Source organism: Genypterus blacodes, unplaced genomic scaffold, assembly GCF_046128005.1.
Source record: "Genypterus blacodes isolate CSIRO-AG114 ecotype Tasmania unplaced genomic scaffold, CSIRO-AGI_Gbla_v1 ptg000022l_1, whole genome shotgun sequence".
Taxonomy (NCBI): Eukaryota; Metazoa; Chordata; class Actinopteri; order Ophidiiformes; family Ophidiidae; genus Genypterus; species Genypterus blacodes.
Window position 1 is genome coordinate 2,270,540 of NW_027466835.1, and position 20,973 is coordinate 2,291,512.

The window sequence follows — 20,973 nt, forward strand, 5'->3', positions numbered from 1 at the left end:
GTAATCTATTCAGCACAGTGTTGCAGCATAACACTAATCAAAGCACAGCTCTTGTCCTCTTGTCCTTAGTCTGTCCTCCTTTCACAGATGTCCATTCTCCAGCCTCTATTCACTGAATTCATGTCGGGAAGTGTTTAATATCAGCACAGCCTCTGCAGTAAACAGGTACCTTTCTGTCCCAAAACCCACAGCAGGATGCCGTGTCCTATGGGATCCACTAGAGGGAGACTGCAACACACTTTTCTCGTCTTGTGTGTGTGTGTGTGTGTGTGTGTGTGCGTGCGTGCGTGCGTGCGTGTGTGTGTGTGTGTGTGTGTGTGTGTGTGTGTGTGTGTGTGTGTGTGTGTGTGTGGGTGTGTGGGTGTGTGTGTGTACATTTTATACAGACACCTCTGTCCTCCATTGGCGCCACTTGTTAATTTTGAGTAACGAGGGATTGATAGATCACCTGACAGGGAACCCCGAAGTACCTGAAAAGAAAAACGACTACTGAACACCTGAAGTACTTGGTTTGTACCTGTACTCTGCTCAATGGATCTAATCTAATCTAATCTAATCCACCCGTGTAGCCATACTGACACCTACTGGCGATTTGCAGATATTGCCCACAATGAGGTCACAGAGATTCCTTTTGTCACCCTTTGTCCTTTTGCCACCATGAAGAGTATTATTTTTCTGTTGAGAGGGGAGTATACGTTGAGGGGGGAGGGGGAGGGAGGGGAAGGGAAGGGAAGGGAAGGGAAGGGAAGGGAAGGGAAGGGAAGGGAAGGGAAGGGAAGGTAAGCTTGGGAAATTGCTGGATGCAAAGTGTCTGATTTTGAAGTACTTAAATAATTGGTTAGCAGGTAGTCTATATTGAGCTGACAGATTGGAGAAGCTGTTCAAACTGCAGTCTGAGTACAGGTCAAGGAAACATTGTATGCCTTTGTGGTGCCAAGAATGAGGAGGGAAACATGTGGTTGTTGCCAACTGGACCCAGGGGGGATGCGGGGGAAGTGTTTCCTGAATTGGTACCAAATCATTAGAGTATGAAGAACAATGGGGTTTTTGGTGAACTGAGAGATCTTCGTTGTGAGAGAGGAATAAATTAGGGCAGCAGCGGAGGAGGAGTAGGGGCAAGATTGGGCTTCCAGCCTGCACCAGGGTAGCTCAGGAGAGATAACCCAGTAGTGTAATTTATCGATATGAATTGCCCAGAGATAGGATTGGAGGTTTGGTAGGGCGACACCGCCACTGAACTTACATCTTTGTGGTAGTGGTTTACGGATCCTTGGGGGCTTTGGGCGCTGATCCTTTTGTCTAAAGAGTCAAATAAATGTTTAGGTAGGAATAGAGGAAGAGATTGAAACAGGTAAAGAAATCTCGAGGATGATGTTAGTGTGAAAGCATGAAACAGTTTGGCTTATTTAGCTATCTAGTGAAAGTAACAACATGTAGAAGAATGACATTTATCTTTAATCATTAATACTATTTATCTGGTAATTGAAGCAGAGCACAGTGTGAATAATTCCAGCCAAGTATGAATACATTTGAAAACACATATTTGAATCACGTGTTCCCTAACCCTACCCCAACCCTTCTGAAGGAGTGGAGAGAAGTGAATTTTTAAAATTTTCTCCATTTACTTTAACACGAATTGGTTTGAAGTTAGAATCATAGTATGTTATGATCCAACACAAACCTACACACAACTGCACACCGCAGGCAAAATGCTGACTTGACAAGATCTGCCAGGCTTACATTCCATTTATAACCTATTTTTATGTACGTATTGTTATGGAACCACCACCAGTGCAAAAGCGTGATCGCCCATGATTAAGTTGAGAGAGGCAAGGGGGTCGTGAGGGAATGTTTCTAGCATATTGATGCTGGTTTTTGCTCGTCACTGGTTGTTTGGTTCCAGCTAAAATATCATCATGTTGGCGATATTGTAATGGGAATATGTCCGAGAAAAAGTACTATATCGATGACAATATTATAGAATTGGTATGTAAGTGAACCTTGTGTTCTTCGCAATCATTTAATATTATGTAACTGTTCAGTATTAGAAAGGAAGTACACAGTTTGTTCTTGTCCTTGAGTGTTTTTACCAACATCATTCACTCATCATCAGAGACGAAGCGACATTAGGTCTTGGCAGGTCACTGTGACATGGTTACTAAGGTAGCCAGGGCCAACAATAGAATATTGGAAAGGCCCCCACCCTGATACTCTCTGATATAAAATTATGTTCTATGTTCTATGTTCCATTATAATATAATATAATATAATATAATATAATATAATATAATATAATATAATATAATATAATATAATATAATATAATATAATATAATATTATATTATATTATATTATATTATATTATATTATATTATCTAATATATAATATGCTAAGAGGAGGAATATGCATTGCTGTTCATAGTGCGGATGGCAGCTGGAAAAAAAACTACTTCTGTGCCTAGATGTTCAGGGTTGACACAGTTGTGTAGCGTCTGCGAGAGGAAAGGAGCTGGTAGAGGTTGTGTCCAGGGTGAGAGGAGTCCTTGATGATGTTCTCAGCCCGCCTCCTGATTCTTGTGTGGCACAGGTCCTGGAGGGCGGGCAGGGGTGCACGAATAATCCTCTCTGTGCTGATCTGCTGCAATATAATATACTGTATGGGCTAATATAATATAATATAATTAAGTGTGAAAACAAAAGGCAGTTTTGAACTAAATGTGGGGGTGGGGGTTTGTGCTAAAAGACTCACAGATGCTAGTCAGTGTGCTTGCTAAGGTGTTCTGTATGGCTGCCATAGTTCTGGGGGGTGTTTAGGGCAGTTGCTATGGTGTTCAGGGTGGTTGATGATGATCATGAATGAGATGGCGGCTATGATGTTTTTAAGTTGCAACATTTGAACTGTAATAAGGCCAATAACTACATTTTAATAATCTATTACATCTACGTGAAAGTGTGTAGTGACCTACTAGTTGTTGGGCACTGTTGGGAAAAATGTGAAACATTGTTGAATCACAATTTTATGAAATCTGCAAAAGGTGAAAAAAAAGCAAAAACAAACAACATCCACTAATAGCTGAAGTGGAATGTTTCTATACAAATGTATAGAACATTTTGACATGTTTATTTTTTTCCATTAATTTTAATAGGTTTTTGGAAATGTGAAAGATTTCAAAAGGTTTCTAGGTTGAAGTAGGCTCCGCTTGAGTAGCTGGGGTTATGGGTACATTATTATTGTTGTTGTTGTTGTTGTTGTTGTCAGTATTATTATTATTATTGATCATGATGATAATGATAAAACACAGGAACATTTTCGGGGGCAATCCCAGCTGGGGACAGACCACCAAAAGCGGGGACGTCTGGTTTATATTATATGCATAATATGTTCAACGTAATGTGTGAGAATCATTTGGCGAAAGTTAAATTGGTTTCTTACCCATAATTTGAGGACGTTTGGCCATCGTTGCGCATACCCTCCACACCGCTATGGGGCAGTAACGCACCGTATGCTTCCGCACCGCCGCCAAAACCCTCATTTCTGATGGGTTATTCTTTTCGGAAGAAGAGCCTGACAAAGCGGCCCCATTTTTTTTCAACCAGCAAAAGTAAAACAAAAATAAAAATCAACTATGTATGCAAGGACAAATGTCGGTACCACACACGGAGACTTTCAAGATAGAAACGGAGTGAATTATGTGACATCGGCAGAATCGTTTGGCCATTGCTCTCAATTGTTCTGGAAAAAGGACCCCAACGACTCCGGAGTAAGAAAATCTGCTTCAACCGTCGTTTGCTAGCGAGCAAGTCGACTAATAGTCATATTAAATACTTGTATGGCGATTTTAAATCAAGCATATGTGTAGAATAGCTTGTTCATGTGTCAATGTATGGTCTGTTATATAACATAGCAATATAAACTGATTTGTAGCTACAGTGTATGCTACTGTATAAACATTGTTACCATCTTGCTATTGCACCAGTCGTCATGCTGTGTGGCTCGTGGCCTAGTTTGACTAGCATTAGTTGCCCAATTAAGTGTCGGACTCACTACGTCTTGTTGCAGTTAATTTACAATTTCAGACACATAGAGCATGTATATGCTTATCCGATGCTATTCCATCACTTCAAAAATTTTGACGTAAAGATAAATGTTGCAAATATTGTGAATGTAGCAAATTGGTAGCTGGCTAACATTCGACAATACGAGCTAACGATGGAGTGTGCTAAACAAGGCAGTGGTGGGAAATATCGCTTTGGTTTAGATATCGCGATGAAATGTGCAATCCAACATTCCATTCATCTCAATAAATTAATTTCATAAAGTAAAGTTGACTTATGGTATTGGAGAGCGAGGGTGTTAGTCCCTCGATATTGTTGGCTTATAGCGTTAAGTAAACATGACGGAGTAGGCAGCGGAAGACGCCCGCGGAGACTTGAAAGACCTCTTTGTAATGCGGCACTATGGTGTTCATTCATAAGCGAACCAAAACGACAGATTAATGTTGCAGACACCTACTCCTGAATTAATGCACTGTCTTTTTAGTATGCCTTTGGATATGGACGGCCTTTCACTTTTTTGTGCCGCTTGCAAATGATACCAAGAAATAATCACATCAATTCGCTTTTTACGTTTCTGAATTTGTCATAATTTGCATCATCTTTGATTTCTCTTGAGCTCTACCTCACCGATCCCGGCAGCTGGTTACGTTGGCATTCACAATTATTTTGTTTTTCTCAATCACCTGTTGCAGAGATTTATGATTAAGCAACAATGATGTTGGTTCTTAACTTCTTAAATGTCGTATTCCTGATTGTAACCTTTATTTAAAACACGGGATTACATCCTGTCACAGTGCTTCAGTTAATAAGACAACATGCTGTCCGATGCTTCTTACGCCTATGAATAAGGTTTTGTAAACAAAATTAGGTCAGGTCATCAGGTCTACATTTGACATTCGAAAAGCTCTACAGTATCGTATTTGAATTGCCTTGAATATTTCTAATCTAATCTTTTTTATTTAATTTTCATCATGTGCATAGAGATGGTCTGTGCAAAAATCACAAATTAATTCAAGTGTCATGGAAATGGATCAAATACCAGATTCTTTTTCTGGTGATGTGCCAGTTGGGCAGTCCCTCCAGTATCACAGGGTTTTATGCAAATTCAACAAAATGCTACATAATTTCTCTGCTTATTGCTTATTTTCTGCATAACTTGCAAAGACTATTAAAAACATCTGTGAGGAATCACAGGAAAACATTGGTCACAGAGCAGACACTCGCAGCTTCCCTAAAGCCCATTCAACAATGTTCCTTGCAATATTTAAGCTACTGATGCACTTACAAACAAGTCTCTGAGGTTTGAAGGATGCACAAAAGCGACTCTCCATACACAAGAATAAAAAAGAAGTCATGAGAATGTCATGATGCGTCATTTCAACTTCCTTTTTCCATTATTTTCAGCCGACTTCTACCATCAGTTGGTGTGATCAGATCCCTTCGTCCTCGGCCACAATCTCCAGCTCCAGTCTCTCGTCAACATCACTCTCCAGTTCCAGCCTCTCCATGGAGTCTCGAGCACCACCGGCAGTGCCAGCGACGACAGTGTCTGATGACATGGAATCAGATGAAAGGCCCTATGTTTGTGACCTCTGCACCTGCGCCTACAAGCATGCCAGCTCCTTGCTGAACCATAAGCTCACCCACAAGACTGGAGACTTCAGGTGAAGTCTCTAACACTCTAACTATATACAGTGCAAAACATTACTGTGCATTTACCCCTTGTTCATGTTTTTGCCTTTAAAACACAGGTGTGACTTCTGCAGCAAGCCATACACCAACTATATGTCCTTACGTAATCATATGCGAATCCATGGTCAGAAGCGTTACATGTGTGACCTGTGTGGGAAGGCCTTCCGTCTGGCTCGGTACCTCCGCAACCACCAGAGGATCCATGATGATGGGCCCAACCGCTTTGACTGTCCCTCATGCTGCAAGAGCTACAGGACAATGCTCGAACTGGCTCAGCACCGATGCAGTGCTGCCACATCCGGCCAGGTTAGTGTGTGTCTGATTGTGACTGTTGTGCTAGCCAAAATGGCAGTTTTATAAGGTTGGTTTTTACAGAAAAACATCTGAAAATGTACAATACTATATTCACACCCCAGTCAGAAATTTGCAAATTTATAGTTGAATGAATGTACTGTAGCTTCGTCTTGTGCAAATTATTTTTTGATTCAATGCAAAAAGAATTCTTGAATGAAATCAATACCATGATGGTTTTGGAAAGGCTAATTTAATATAAGATCTATTTAAAAATCTTCACTCAAAAAATCTCATCACTAATAGCATTGGGCAGCATCAACACAGCCATTCCCTTTTATAAAGATTATACAGTCAAGATAACACAGTCAAGGCTGCGTCGCACAATTTATTTTAAATTAAAGTTGTGAAATGTGTCATTGTTAAATATTTTATGAAAAAGGATAGTTATGTTTGAATGTAAATTGTGAAATGCTCCAACTTAGGAAAGCAAAGTTGAGGAGTTTTTTATTAGTTTTCCGTCAATACAGTCTTGAATGCAGCCAGCTCTTGCTCTATACATTTTTTTTTTCCTGTGTCTCTCCTTACATTGAAAGACATGCAGTTTAGGTTACTCACTGGAGCCCATATGTACGTCGCTTTGGACAACATTTCCTACATAATCAATATTTGTAAATATGTATATGTACATATACAGTATATGTTATCTATCTATTTTCAGTACCCGTTTATCCTATCCAGGGTCATGAGGCTAGTCACCAGCCTATTGCAGTGTCTAATAAAAACAACTCAGTCCATCTCCCGTTCACACCTATGGAAAATTTTGTGTTTCCAATTCACCTAAGGTGCATGTCTTTTGAGATTCGAGGAAACTCATGCAATGAGTGTGATGGCCTCAGCCAGCCCCAAGCGATCAAAGGGAGTCAGGTTCAGATCCCTGAATCTTGAGTAGCATAAATACTTGCCCCAAGATGTTCAGTACAGCAAATGATCCCGGAAGAAGCTAGCGGGAGCCTATAGGGAGTTCCCTTTTGTACGTGAAAGGCAGGGTGCCTTGGAATGGGTTCGGCGTGTTTCTGGCGGTGTCTGCTGAGCTGCTAGGGGTTATTACAGTTTTTTTCCATCCAGTTGTCCAGCTGCATTAATGGCATAGATAAGGTTTTCTTCAATTACAATAAGGTTGGATTAATATCCGCTTAGGCAAATGACTTGAAACGGTGGTCTAGCTGGCATTCATATTGGAATTGTCTTTTGGCTGAATTTTCAGTTTTTGTGGTGTCAATGCAATTGAATTGTTCTGATCCAGCTACCTTTGATGTCCTTTTAGTTCTTTCGTACATTTTTATTTCAGCATCTTTATCGACACAAGTTTTTATTATTCACTCAATTTGTGCAAAATGGCAGTGGAAACCGCAAAAGCATATCTTTTAAAAATATTCAACTAAATATGAGATATAAAATATAACTTAAACCTGAGAGAGCAGTTGAGGAAGCTCGTCTGCATTTATTGCTTGTTTTATGGTCGCAAAGCCTTGATCTCTTTTGTTTGGCCTATAGTTGCAGGACTATTCAAGCTTCAAAATGACCGTGAGTGTGCAAATTTATTCCATATGTTAGCGGTGTTATGGCTGAGAGAATGTTATAACTCCATGTCCAAGTTTAAAGGGTAGTTTTGTTTGTCCAGTGCCTCTACCAGCATTTGTGTGGGGTGATGAGCTAAACACTACCTGATGTGCTTGGGGGGGCTGCAAACTAGTTTGCTGTGGTGAAAGTTGTTTAAACACTTTTATGAAGCATTTAATGGCTGTTGTTTGTAAGTTGGTCTGTTGTCATAATGTGTGTACAAAGAGGAGGCATAGACTCGTATTTATTACAAGAGAACCCCCGCAGGTACAGAAGTGCACTTTGTTTTTTCATGGTACTACACGTTATTTTCAGATGCAACTTTGGCAGTGTTGTTGGGCATTAATATATTAGGGTTTCACTCCAAGACGAGGGGCCAGATGGTGTGTCACAAACAATATGGGACGACCGATCGGTCTGACAGGGAGGAGGGGGGTGGGACCATATAAAACAATACAGGACGGCCGATCGGTCTGATGGGGGCGGGGGATGACGATATAATACGGGTTGAAGAGTTGCGGTAAAACAGACAAACAAACCTGATAACAGAGGATACAAATACATGTTATCTGGACGCTGATTCTCCTGCAGCGAGACCAAGAAGTATCGCCTCATTCATATACATGAGGCGGTACTTATTCATATCGCTCCTCTTCCGATCCCGATCCCAGATCCCAGATCTGTGTTTGCCATTCCTCACGTTATAAATTGTAAATTAACAATGTCATGATAGCATATAATAGAAGGCATAATTTGTTTAATAGAAAATAACACTTAATTGTTATTGTAAGAGTGATTGGATCAGAGATATCTACATGCAGTAGAAGGTATTTGTTCCGGTAACACCTCCGCTGGCAAAAATATTGCATGCCTTGGTCCAGGCTTATATTATCATGTTGGGCTCAGTTCGGCTGCTGCGGTGTGTATTCAGGAAAGTGTTATAATTTCCCTGTCAGTGGGGGCGTTGAGTTACCTTTTTTTAATCAACCAGGGATTAACTCAGCTAGCCTCAGACAAAACAAGATGTCAGAAAGAGTTTGTATTCTGTGACAACATTGAGGGAGTTCTTGTAAATACATTTTCAGCAGCGTCTTTATCCTTCAAGTAAGAAGTTATTACACAGATGCCACTGGGTTTTAATGAGCAGAGAAGGATGTTACTGGGCAAGTTAACACGTTATTATTGCGTTAACACATTAATCAATTATTGCCGACAATTATTTTATCGTGCCTTAACGCGGTGTCTTTAATTTTTTGTATTTTGAAAGTTCGTTGCTCACTAGCTACAAACTGCAGGTCGATTAGTATTGTGGAAGATGTAGGTCTGAGGAACGTTATTAGTATCACAATGAATGACGGCATGTATGAGCCTCCCTCAATAAGCACCATCACAGGAAGAATACACAAGCTATATGAAAAGGAGAGCACTACAAAAGCAACGGCGTTACAACGTGCACCAACTGTTGCTCTCACTGGAGACTACCGGACATCGTTGGGTAACCATGATTACCTCGGAGTTACAATGCATTATAGTGATGAACAGTGGGAGCTGCATTCACTGCTCTGACCGGAATGAAAACAAGACATTTTGCCGAAACGTGCGCAGAACATTTTCATGTTGCACAGCAGTAGAACATTTCAAATAAAGTCTGCACACTTCTATAGATATTGCAAGACATTTGATTGCTTCTGCTGCTCGACCTACTTCCTTTTGAACACCGCGGACCGTCTCGGGCGTTCTGTCACAACAGTGTGTTTCACAGTGTCCTGGCCAAATGCAGAAACGATGTGACTTGTTTGTTAGTGGACCATTGAAGCTGCAGTCCATTGTGTGACTTGGGCTATGCGTACCTCGACATCAGTCTATCAGATGGGACAGTAGTATGGTGGTTGGTGTCCAAAACAACAAATTAATTGTCTGTTGGAGCTGGTTTGATAGATATTTGATGGTTTGGATATTGTATGTTCCTTAACCATTTTTGATTGTTTCTAGCCTCTTCACACCAATAAATGTGACAGTTCAGTAAGTAATGCTCCAGTGTTAGGTGTTGAGGAATAGGATTCATGCCACCCAATACCTATGTCAGCTGACATAGGTATTGGGTGGAGTCGATTGTGAGCTATGAAGACAGCCTTCTTCCCTCCCTCCAACTTTGAGTGACAACTTAGTTTGTAGAGGATAGTCTGTAATTCCGTCTAAAGCTCTCCTAAATCGTCTCCCTTTTAAATAATTTAGATTGAATTGCACCTTTTCGCCATCTCCATGTCATAAAACTGTTGTTTTTTCTGTTGTTTTGCTAATGGAATTTTAAATACCAAAATATGTTATGGTTTAATGGTCTTTGGAAAAGTGAGTGTGCCCAGTTCACCTTCCTCCTCTGACTTTCATGTGGTTTCTGCCACTTTGCCACTAATTTCCTACTTGGGACAACATACAGTATTTGCCAATGCTATAAAGTTTGAATTGGTCCAGGTACAGGCAACGTTTACCAATAGGGTCAGTAAATTCATGCTTTCCTCACAAGTAAATTAATACAAATATGTGTGCGTGTGTGCGTGTGCGTGTGTTTGTGTCTGTGCCTGTCTGCCTGTCTGTGCATGTGCTCTTGTGGGGTTGGTTAATAAGAACTTCAACTGCCCATCCTGCTTTAAGAGCTACAGAACCATGCTGGATCTGGCCCAGCACCGCTGCAGCGCCGCAGCCAAAAACCAGGTTGGTCCGTGACTTTGTGAGTAAGTGTGAGTGTGAGTGAGTGAGAGTGTCTGTGTGTGTGTGTGTTTGACATAGTTGGCTGACTAGAAAAAGGGCCAGCTAAAGAAGTTCATCTATAGGATTGCAGAGTGGGCGGAATCGTGTGTGCAAAAAGATACATGTATGAAGGATTCCCTCCTGCTGTTGACTCCTCCCACCTAGCAGCATGAGACATGATTGACAATGGATTCCCCTTGAATTAAATTATTCAGGGCTATGGCTTCAACTAAGTTGGTCTCGAACGGATGAGATCTGTTTGGGACAATATATCTTAATATATGGATGCTTATTAGGATGCATCGTATGCAATGAGTGTTTCAATACATTCTTCTTCTTTGGGGGGAAAAGTTCACCTTAAATGTGAAATCAAGAACTATGTTTTGTAGACTGTATACATAAGTTGCTTTAAATAGTGGAAGTATACTTATACCTTCAGTAATGACTGAAACATTGTCAAGATCAAAGTATTCTTTATTTTTAAGTGCTACCACATACGAAAGATATACATTTTCCCAAAACTGTCGGCAGCATTCTGAGGTAGAGGCAGGTGTTTTTCTTGGTCTTGGATTTGTAAACCATAGTTGAATCTAATCTAATCTAATCTAATCTGATCTGTCTTGTCATTGAGGAGTGCCAGTGTGAGCCTGAAATACTGGCACATGAGTGAACATGGCAACTCGCCATAACTGCTTGCCAAAAATTACTTTTGGAATGTTTTCTTTTACGATCATCATAATTACTCTATAAACAATTTGGAAACTGCGATTAGGTATTGAACAGATTCATTTAATCCATTAATTTGGAATTTGAAACAAAAGTGAGCATTTAAAGGCTGGCTCAACCAGTGCATTGCAAAACATTGTATTATGTTTCTTTTTAGGTGTGATGTAACGCACAGTAACTAGATACCTGCCTTGATACCTGGATTTCTGCATGAATTGCTCATGAAATGTGGTCTGATCTATATCCAAAATTAAAAGATCAAGGTAAAAACTAATGACACACCAACACATGAACCTATCTTGTCTTTTTTGGATATATTGGTGACAGAGTGTCAACCGTGTGTTTAACTGTTAGAAACTCTTTTAACAATAATAATCACAACTTCAAATGTATCGGTCACTGCTGATCAGACATGTAAGGTGAAAAATCTGACAATTACTCCTTACAAAGCTGCAGAGGTTAATCAACATTTCCTATCTGGGTAGATTGTGCCACATCATCTCAGAGATGTCAAGCCCTGGACTGTGAAGTATTTCCCACATTAAAGTGTTACAGTTATGGTTACATTATAACCAAAACTGCTTTTTCATCTTATTCTAATATGCCTATCTGGAATGTGTGTGGTTGTTCAAAGATTAAAAAGCATTCGTCCAAATATCACATAAAGGCAATGTGTGAATCTTCCTGCCATAGTTTCAATTTGTCCAGCCATCCTGGATCCTGCATACACAGTGTGTGCAACAGACAGACAGACCAGCAGGAAATCTCACTGCATTCACGCAACATGTGGGTGCCTGGGATGTCCTATTGCTGAGAAAATAAACTTTTTTAAGATAATTTTCTGAAATATTCTTTTCTGTTGACCATCAGCAAGATAAATGCTGCAAAGACCGCATCAGTTCCTCTATGCATCTCAGCATCATTATATTAGTTTTGATCAGATTGTTGTTCACACAAAACACACACATCTTCATTTTATGTATAATTTAACCCTTAAGTTAGTTAGTTTGACCATTCCGGAAAAAATCTTATTCTGCGGAAAGGTATACTAAGCAACAACTTGATAATTGATAAATTATCATTAACCACACACACACACACACACACACACACACACACGTAAACATAAGACAATCATACAAACAGACTGGGGTATTGTTGCAAGCTTTTGATAAGAAATTATCTGAGACGGAATGAAGTGAATGACGTAATGGAATGGATTTATTTATTAAATTATCAAATTTACAACATTTGAGGGACTGCAATGCAGAATAGAATAATGTCGATCAAGAAGACAAACGAGATCAAATTCCCCCAAAAAGAACTACGTTTCAAACTTTCCTCAAAACTGGAGTGGAATCAAGCAAATGAGAATATGTTTACCATTGACCCTTATAATGAGAGTCCAAATACTTCATCTGTGACTTCTCTGAAGGCTGAGGTGTAGACTTGGACCAGAAGTCAGGGGCCAGCATGCAGAGGTGCCTTGATTCTTGCTCTGTCCAGCGGTGAGACTGGAGAAATAGTGGGCTTACTTTGAAGTAGCGTTTGCAGTGTTGTGTCTGTGACTTGAGATGGATTTCAGTCCAGCTTTCCCGTTGCTAACGACATGAGATGGCGATGTCCTCTTCCTATTAGCAGATGTTTCTTTTCATTCTCAACAATTAATTGATTGATAGGTAACGCCACTAAGGGCAGCAGTCACCATTAACCCTTACAAATAGAATAGACTGTATCCCATAGGAGGTGGTTTCTCTTGTTATTGACAAGATTTACAAGAAATCCTTAATGCATATGATGAAATATAGGCTAAAAGGAATTGTGAGATGGAAGAATGGAATGTCCGGCTTTTATTAAAAGGAAAATTCAAATATTGGCAGACTTTGGTTCCTGTGACCAAGTTTATATGCTTTCTCTGTTACACAAAGTTGTTCTAGGCTTGTTTAGCCCAAACAATGTGTCTTTCAGTGAAGCTTATGTTTCGGTATTAATAGAAAACCGTTAGAGAAGCTTGAACACTTCTTCTGATATCAGCTTGTTGATTTGCAAACGAATCCCTTTTCTTAACCCAATTTTTTATTTTTTTACCATTTCTCTTGAATCAGACATTTTTCCAATTTTTTCAATTATTGGTGTATTTTCCTGTAACCATGCTCACTGTCCGTACTACAGAGACCAATAGCAATGTTCTAATACAAAATACTGAATTTTCACAAAAGGCAATATTACTGGAAGTATGGCTAGGACACATGAAAGCTGTTACATATCTATAGCTCTGTAGTTCCTGTGTATGCTGGTGAAAGTCCAGGAAAATTTCATGTTTAAATGTTATATAAAAAAATACTGGAATTGTCCGATATGGAGGATTAAGTGAAGATAAGGCCGTGATGTGTTGTGGTTACTTTTGACAGGAATAGGTTCGTATTAATCTCAAAATGAGAGTAACTGGGAAGTGTTCTCGAGTGTGTATATGTCTGAGTGTATCTGTGTGTGTATGCGTTGTCCACTCATCCCATCGTGTTGATATGAAGTTGTTTGAAATGTGCATTACTAAGTTTTCTTCAGTGGGTAACAGGTTTGTTTACCAAATTAATATTAAAAATACTTAAGACGGAAATGTCCCTTAACATAGATCCCTGACATGTATGTGATTACATCCCATATCAGAGAAGTGATATTAAGCTCAAAAAGACAATAAAAAAATCTCTCCTTCTCTGTCCACCTCTTGCTGTCTTCACTTCTCTCCCTCCCATCCAGTCAGGTGGTCGGCGGTCCAATTTTTCCAACAATGCCCGTCGTCAGCAACAGCAGCAGCAGCAGCAGCAGCAACAGCAGAACAATAGCACTTCTATGATGCAACCACAGCATGGAGGACACAGCCAACAGGAACCGTTGCCCTCACACTGCGTCTCCTCCTTATCACAGGGCAGTAGTGTGGCCGGCCAACCGCTCCCTGACCCCCACCAGGTATGGAAGAACAATCACCATCCCAGTGTTTCAATCCCGTTTCAGAATACATACACTGCTCACATACAAGCATGAACAAATGTGTGTTTGCGGGCTTGAGTGGGTTTGGTTCCCTCCTCACTTTGTACATATGGCCTGTCCCAAAACCATTAGATGACCGTCATTGCTTAATATATGGGTGTTTCCAGATAGTGTAAAGGTTAGGCTCCACATTTTCACATGCATTTATGTAGTGTTATCACAGAAAGGGGATCTGCTTATACACATTTTGGTACAGGACTGAAAAGAATTGTGTGCACCCTAGACATAGGTTTTCTTGATGGGTCACAGAAACTTGTAGAAATTCAATGTGACTGCTATTTGTCACTGTGTATCTTCAAACTAAATTTCAACTTCCTGCGTCTACTGATCAAAAATATGCTATAACATAAAAAACAGACTTCTGTTCTGTAACTCCTTATTCAGTAAATTAAATGATAAATTTAAAAAGAACTACATTTTGTGTTTATTATGGCTGTTTTTGTCTGATATTAAAATTGTATAAAGCTCTCAAACAACTCAGTCTGACAAATACAAGAAACCAGGAAGGTCAATTACCTTTTAATGACACCGTATCTCAACACTGCCACATAACCAGCCTGTAAGTGTCCGCCCCAACAGAGTAAATCCAGCCCCATAACATGAGCCAAGACCCAACTGGGTCTTGTATTAACAACTTTTGTTTGTGTCTGTCAGCAGGGACGTTCCAGCTCTTTGTCCTCCCAGAGTCAAGGCAGCCAGCAGAGCATGAGGAGCTCATCCTCCAAACACTCCTCCTCCTCCACTGCTACATCATCCTCTTCCTACTCCCTGCTTCAACCCCTGGTGCCTGAGGTAAAGGAGATGAGCTCGGGATACACTAGGCTGAGCGCCAACCCCATGGTAGGAGAGAGAACCGCCACTTACCTGCCGTTGCTATCTTTCGCTTCTCTCTTACAACCTCCTAAATTCAGGACATCGAGACTAATCTCCTCATTCTTAAAATTGTAATATTAAGTGTCCACAAACTAACAATGCGTAAGCTGCAATTGAATTCAAAGTTTAAATACCCTACCCAAGTCTAAGCCTAACCAGCTTCAGCTAGCCAAATGTTAAAATAACCCAGGTGTCAGCACGGGCTCACAGGAAGGAACGCTTCGGAACAGATTTGACTACAAACAGCAAGAGTGCAACAGCGGAGGCCACAGGATCACAGTCATAGACAACTGCCACAGATGTGCCTTTGCAATTTGACATCTAGTTGCCTTTCAAATGTTCCGTTCTTGAATCAGGACACAATGTACGGACACAAAGTCACAAATGTTTCAGGTTTCATCTGCACACCAAGCACCATGTAATCAGGTTTGCGTGGGAATTTCCCCGGTGCTTTTTTCAAATGCGGAAAAGAACAGTTATTTTATGCTACTTCCTCTCATTTTTCTCAGTTTCAATTGCCTTAAAATATTGTTTCATTCATGCAAAACACACACTCCTGCAACACTGCCACTACAATATAGTTTTTCAGCCTACCGTGCTGATGTGTGACTGATGATATTGGAAAAGAAACACTCCATATTCCTGTTCATTCACCATTGCACATCTCTGAATTGGCGATTATAGGGGCTAGTGTTATTTTAGGAGCCGCGAGAGCTGTACCGACACTTAGGGGTGGGAGTGGGATTGAGAAGTCTATCCTGTGCACACCTCTAATGTCTAGGTAGGGTCCGTTCTTCTGAAGTTCCGTTTCCGGTTGTTAAACAAACCGCAAAGGAAATCACAGTCGGGGGGAGGGGGGCATGGATCAGCAGGGTCAGGGGAGTGAAGAGACGAGGTGGAGATAGAGGGAAATGGCTTAGGACAAATAGCCTGCCTCTCAATCAATGGCCGCTGGGATAGAACCACATATGTCACAGTGACAAATGTGCTATCTATTAACAAGAAATAGCAATATAGATTTAGATTAATACTCTTTTCTCTGAAAGAAGCTGAAACTAACAAAGGTACTTCTTTGTTCCATAATGAATAGGACATTTTGCTTTTCGTTTCCAATGTAACTATCTTCGGTGGTAAAACCAACTGAATGGCTCGGACAAAATTATTGGAACCCACAACCTTACCTAGACCTAACCTTGTCTCTGCAATCCTTGCCGAGTTCTGAATGATACTCTTAGTCTTCTCATCTGGTCGGTCATTTGGCCCACTATTCTAGAGCAAATTGCCAATGCCAAGACTGCCACGAAGTTTTTTTCTCGTCCATTTTTTGCTTTTAGTTGTATATTTGGATCATTAGCCTGTTGGGGCCATGACCTGAGACAGAGCAGGGCACTGGGCAGGATGTTTCACTGCAGAGCGCCTTGCAAATCTTCTGATTTCATTGTTCACTGTACAGATTCAAGACACCCTGTGCTACAGCAAAGCACATAACATAACTAAACATTCTCTTCCTCTTTTACATTAGTGATGGTTTTCGTGTCTTTGAAAGCTTCATATTTTTCTAGAGCTGATGTAACTTACCAAAAAGCTCCAATTTTGTCTCATCTGTCCTAAGGAGTTTTTGTCGTCACACGTGCAGCTGCATTCTGGGCCAGCTGGAGAGTCTTTAGAAACCAATTTAGGGCAGCCTGACAATAATGAATCACAATAATAATGTAACGAATGCCATTGGTTTCAGTTATTGAAACCATACCCTTCAATAAATGCTGCTTGAATGACCCTGCCCTAGTACATAGATACATAGTACACATATACTTGAACTTATTTTATTTTAGCACGCATTACTTAATATTATCTTAACAGTTTCTTGATGTATATCCTGAAGTCACCCTTAATAATGACATCCAAATTACATTCCAGTCCAGGATTCTGACAGCAAAGTATCATGTCAAAGTATTAAGTCTACACATTATCCTTGTGCGTTTGTGTGTGTGTGTGAATAACAGCAGCTCTTATATCTGCGTGTATAAATATTCAAATGGGAAATATTTGCAGTAGTAAATGCAAAAGTTCAAACTGCAATTTTGAATTTCATTTGAATAACTGTGTGGCACTGGATTGAGCTTGTTTAAGCATGGAGACAAACTTTATTCATGTTCATGTGCAGCCCCACAGTTTCCTTTTGTCCATGCACAACTCCAGAACATGTTTCTTGTTCCTTATTCTCTTTAATCTTTATTGCTTTTACCTTTTTTAACTGATTTCACACATCAGTCCCCTCGAATTCCTCTAGGGGTTAACCAATTAGGCAAATATTTTGGACAATAACAATATGTTTTACAGTATATGATTTTTATCCTCATACTTGTGACCAAGGCATGGTGGAATAATACTCTCTGGATATATATATATATATATATAGATATATATATATTCTCCATTGGATATGCAATGTCTGTGCATATCCAATGGAACATGGATATGCACAGATGTTCCATATCTGTGGAACATCTGTGCATATAGCACACTATATTTGGGATATAGATCGCTATATAGAGCACACTATATCCCAAATATATATAAATATATGTTTTTATATATATATGTGTGTATATATGTGTGTGTCTGTGTGTAAAAAAACAATGACACCACCCAGGTCATCCTGTCACTATTTGTACTTCACTTAATGACTTTGTGTGGCAGTTCACTGACTAAAATATTTTTCCTCTTGCCCTCTCTTTATTCTTCTTATATCAACTATATCTTTCAAATCCACTCCTTTATCTCTTCATCTCTCCCTACTCATTGTTCTCACATCACTGCATCACATTCCATCTGTCTAACTTGTTTGTTTTTTCTTTGTCTGGCTTTGATTCACACTCAAAATCTCATTCCTGTCTTTTCACCATTCCTCTTCTCTTTTCCCCTTTTGTCACTCTCCCTTTTTGCTTTCTCTCCCTCTCTCCTTCCCTTGGCAGCCAAAGCATCAGGACTCTTTCTCACTGGCCCCACAGCGACCCCTTTCCACCATCAACCCCATCGGCCACTCCCTCCACCCCAACGGAGCACCCACACTCAAGCCTTCCTCTGTGCCGCGCACCATCCAGGCCATGCCCTGGGAGCAGCGCTCCCTCTACAACCAATGAGGCCCTGGAAGCAGACTTCCATTCATGTTGCATACACAGTACTTCTTTCCCCATCGTATTCCAATCCAGTGTCAAGGCTCGACATGAGCTTGACCTCGGCTGACATTCTTCTTTTGACACCAGGTGCACCTCTGTCGCATCACCCTACTTTTTGGAAAGTTGTGTATGAAACGGTTGAACAGTTGATAACTAGTTAAGATTAATTACTGAGTAGGTAGGATTTGAAAATGTGTTGCCTTGACCTCATGTATGATCTATGCCATGTACTGGATATAATTTACTGTCCTTTTACTGAGCATTTATCTCCCTATCCTTCTTCCCAGTTCTCGTTGTCGAAATATCCTTCCTAATATTAAAAATATGGTAAAAGAAATTTAAGGATATTTCTATTGCGCTTGGATGTTTTGACACTAGTCCAGACCCTTAAATGTGAGAGATTTCGGACATTGAGTTGTAAAAGCAAACGTGACCAGTCTTTTATGTTTATTAGCATAAAAGCAACAGACATTTTTTTTTTTTAACTTGTGAAATATGGCTTCTGGAAATAAATGTAAGGGAAAATATGACCCCTTTTCTTTTACTCCTCCAGAATTAACAATGTGTATATGGTGTGCTGGAAGGTGTCATTACTTACATTATGCTCAATTTTACAGCGATCCCAACTGTAATAAGTGAGTAATAACAGGAACAACCACAATTGAAGCAAGCTAGCTGACTGATCTGCTGTTGTAGAAAACATTTCTGAATTTTTTCCGCAAATCTGTCATGTTGGCCTGTACGCATTGTGAGTTCCAAGGCTAAAACCCTGCCGTTAGAAAATGACATCTACGTTGTTCAGCGATCAAACCAGTAAGGAGTTTGGCAGTTTATGGGTGCCCCGTGTTGCATTCTCCCACAATTGAACTCGTTTTCTGGCCAATGTTAAAGCGCAAGAGCGGACAGTTTCCATACCTCCATTTCAAGTTGACTGTTGATGTGTTTGTTAAAGGACTTCAAGATAATTACTGTACAATTTATAATATAATTTCCCCCTCAATCTGGAGTGGTTTAGTTAGTAAAGATGTAAACATGGCCTCAGGTATATGGCTGCATCTGGTATCTCGGCCAAAATTTGTCTCCAACTCTGGAACCCCCCCCCCTTCAGTGCCGTACCTGGCACCGCCCTGTTCTGCTCGCCAGTCTCCAGTGTGTCCCTGTAGAAGACATCATGCCCACTGCTCGGCAATGTAATGTTTCGAAGAGCATGTACACTGCTGTCCGGAAGTACACTGCTGTCCAGATGAATTTGTAAATTATGGTTCAATAAAACAAAATCACCTATGATGGACAGATGTACCCATGTTTAGCTTAATTAAGTTAGTTACACCAGGAGTTAAATATGTAGCTTTGTTATAATAATCTCACTGAGTGGTCCTGTTCATTGAATTGCTCACAGTTCTACTGACATTGTATTTTCTCCTTTTAAAATTTTCTATTTTTATTCATGTTTTCATTGTTGCTTTTTCTCTCCTTGTAAAGTGTCTTGAGTATTTAGAAAATGCTATACAAATAAAATGTTTTATTATCACCATCTGTGGTGGTTTTGTTTATATTTATAAGGTATTCAACCCACATGCATCTTGCAATATGAATTTAATTGGAAAACAACATTGCCCAACGAGACTGATAAGATGTTTAAAGGTACATTTTTGAAAATGTCTCTCTAAAAAACGGACATCTCTTTGTTTTTTGATTTGGTGGTGGATTTTAAACAGAATCATTTGTTACTCCTATTTTAAACCACTCCTTGGATTTATCCTTGTATGTAATCACTAAGTTTGAACAATTTGGGCTAAAAATTAATGTTCTTGTTAGGTTAGATGGTGAAGTCTCGAGCATTTCACCTGGTTCAGTTCTATGAGATGGAAGTGGAGATGGCTAGAGAAAACACCTGGAACACCTCCATGGCTGGAAAGAGGCCAGCGTGGCGGTACCTTCTCCATCCCGCTGGTATGGCATGCGTAAGTAACCAACTGTTGAATATGGTTTGCTCGTTTTTGTAAAAGTGAATTTGAGAAAGCTTTTCGATCCGTGATGTCAGCGGACAGACGGTCAGCTGTTCCTTAGTGCGGATTCTTTGTCCCTTCTCGCTTCTTTCCGTCACTTTGCGTCATCATGTAATTTATTTATCAATAGTATCACGATGTTTATGATTCAGTGACTGTCTTTAAGTTGTGTTTATGTTTGAAGGGTTGACTTTATTTGCTTGTGTAGTCTGTTTAGAGCTTCATTGATGCCCGTTAACCTCTGAAACCCCGTGTAAAGGCATTTGCCTGTAATGATCGGGTAGAATGTAACATTGTGACATTTTCATATGCGAAATTCTTCCTTTAAGTAAAGCAATTCACTTATATGCTGGAGTAGCTTCTCTGATTTAGGAATTGTATCAGTAATGTTAAAATAATTAGGGTTAATTAGTTCTAGTGTTTGTTTAGTAGAATGTTTATTCATTCTACATACAACATATTGCTTATTGCTAAACTTTTGTTTTTGTTCTGCTAATGAATATGTTAATTTCTTTGTAATGTGTATGATATTTCTTGAACTTGTGTTCTGTTCTCTTGTAGACAACACTCACAAACTTGTCAATAAAGCCCTTAATCCGATATCCTCTCCACCTGATTCTCTAGTCAGAACCATTTCGACATCTGCAACCCACACCAGTAAGGTTCCAGAGGCCCCTGTCTCTAGTACTTTATATTATTGGATATTGGGATTTGCTCTATGGGCAAG

The 20,973-nt window shown here is 39.9% G+C and overlaps 1 protein-coding gene across 4 annotated transcripts; it reads left to right on the forward strand.

Moving 5' to 3' along the window:
• The first annotated feature begins 3,534 nt into the window (after positions 1-3,534).
• Positions 3,535-19,528, forward strand: LOC142992452 (uncharacterized). Of its 4 annotated transcripts, none has more exons than XM_076142894.1 (7): positions 3,535-3,762; positions 5,462-5,721; positions 5,809-6,055; positions 10,289-10,375; positions 13,895-14,104; positions 14,840-15,025; positions 18,034-19,528. In XM_076142894.1, the coding sequence occupies exons 1-7, from the start codon at positions 3,628-3,630 to the stop codon at positions 18,199-18,201; spliced, it is 1,293 nt and encodes a 430-aa protein (XP_075999009.1). In that variant the 5' UTR covers positions 3,535-3,627; the 3' UTR covers positions 18,202-19,528. The 4 variants fall into 4 exon arrangements, with proteins under 4 accessions (XP_075999009.1, XP_075999011.1, XP_075999010.1 ...); XM_076142896.1 differs by having other exon boundaries at positions 14,840-14,977; XM_076142895.1 differs by having other exon boundaries at positions 14,843-15,025.
• The last annotated feature ends 1,445 nt before the right edge of the window (positions 19,529-20,973 follow it).

Coding starts and splice junctions, on each gene's coding strand:
- LOC142992452 (XM_076142894.1), top strand. CDS start 3,628: ATGTATGCAAGGACAAATGTCGGTACCACACACGGAGACTTTCAAGAT. Junction 3,763..5,461: donor AGGACCCCAACGACTCCGGA/GTAAGAAAATCT, acceptor CATTATTTTCAG/CCGACTTCTACCATCAGTTG. Junction 5,722..5,808: donor CACAAGACTGGAGACTTCAG/GTGAAGTCTCTA, acceptor TTTAAAACACAG/GTGTGACTTCTGCAGCAAGC.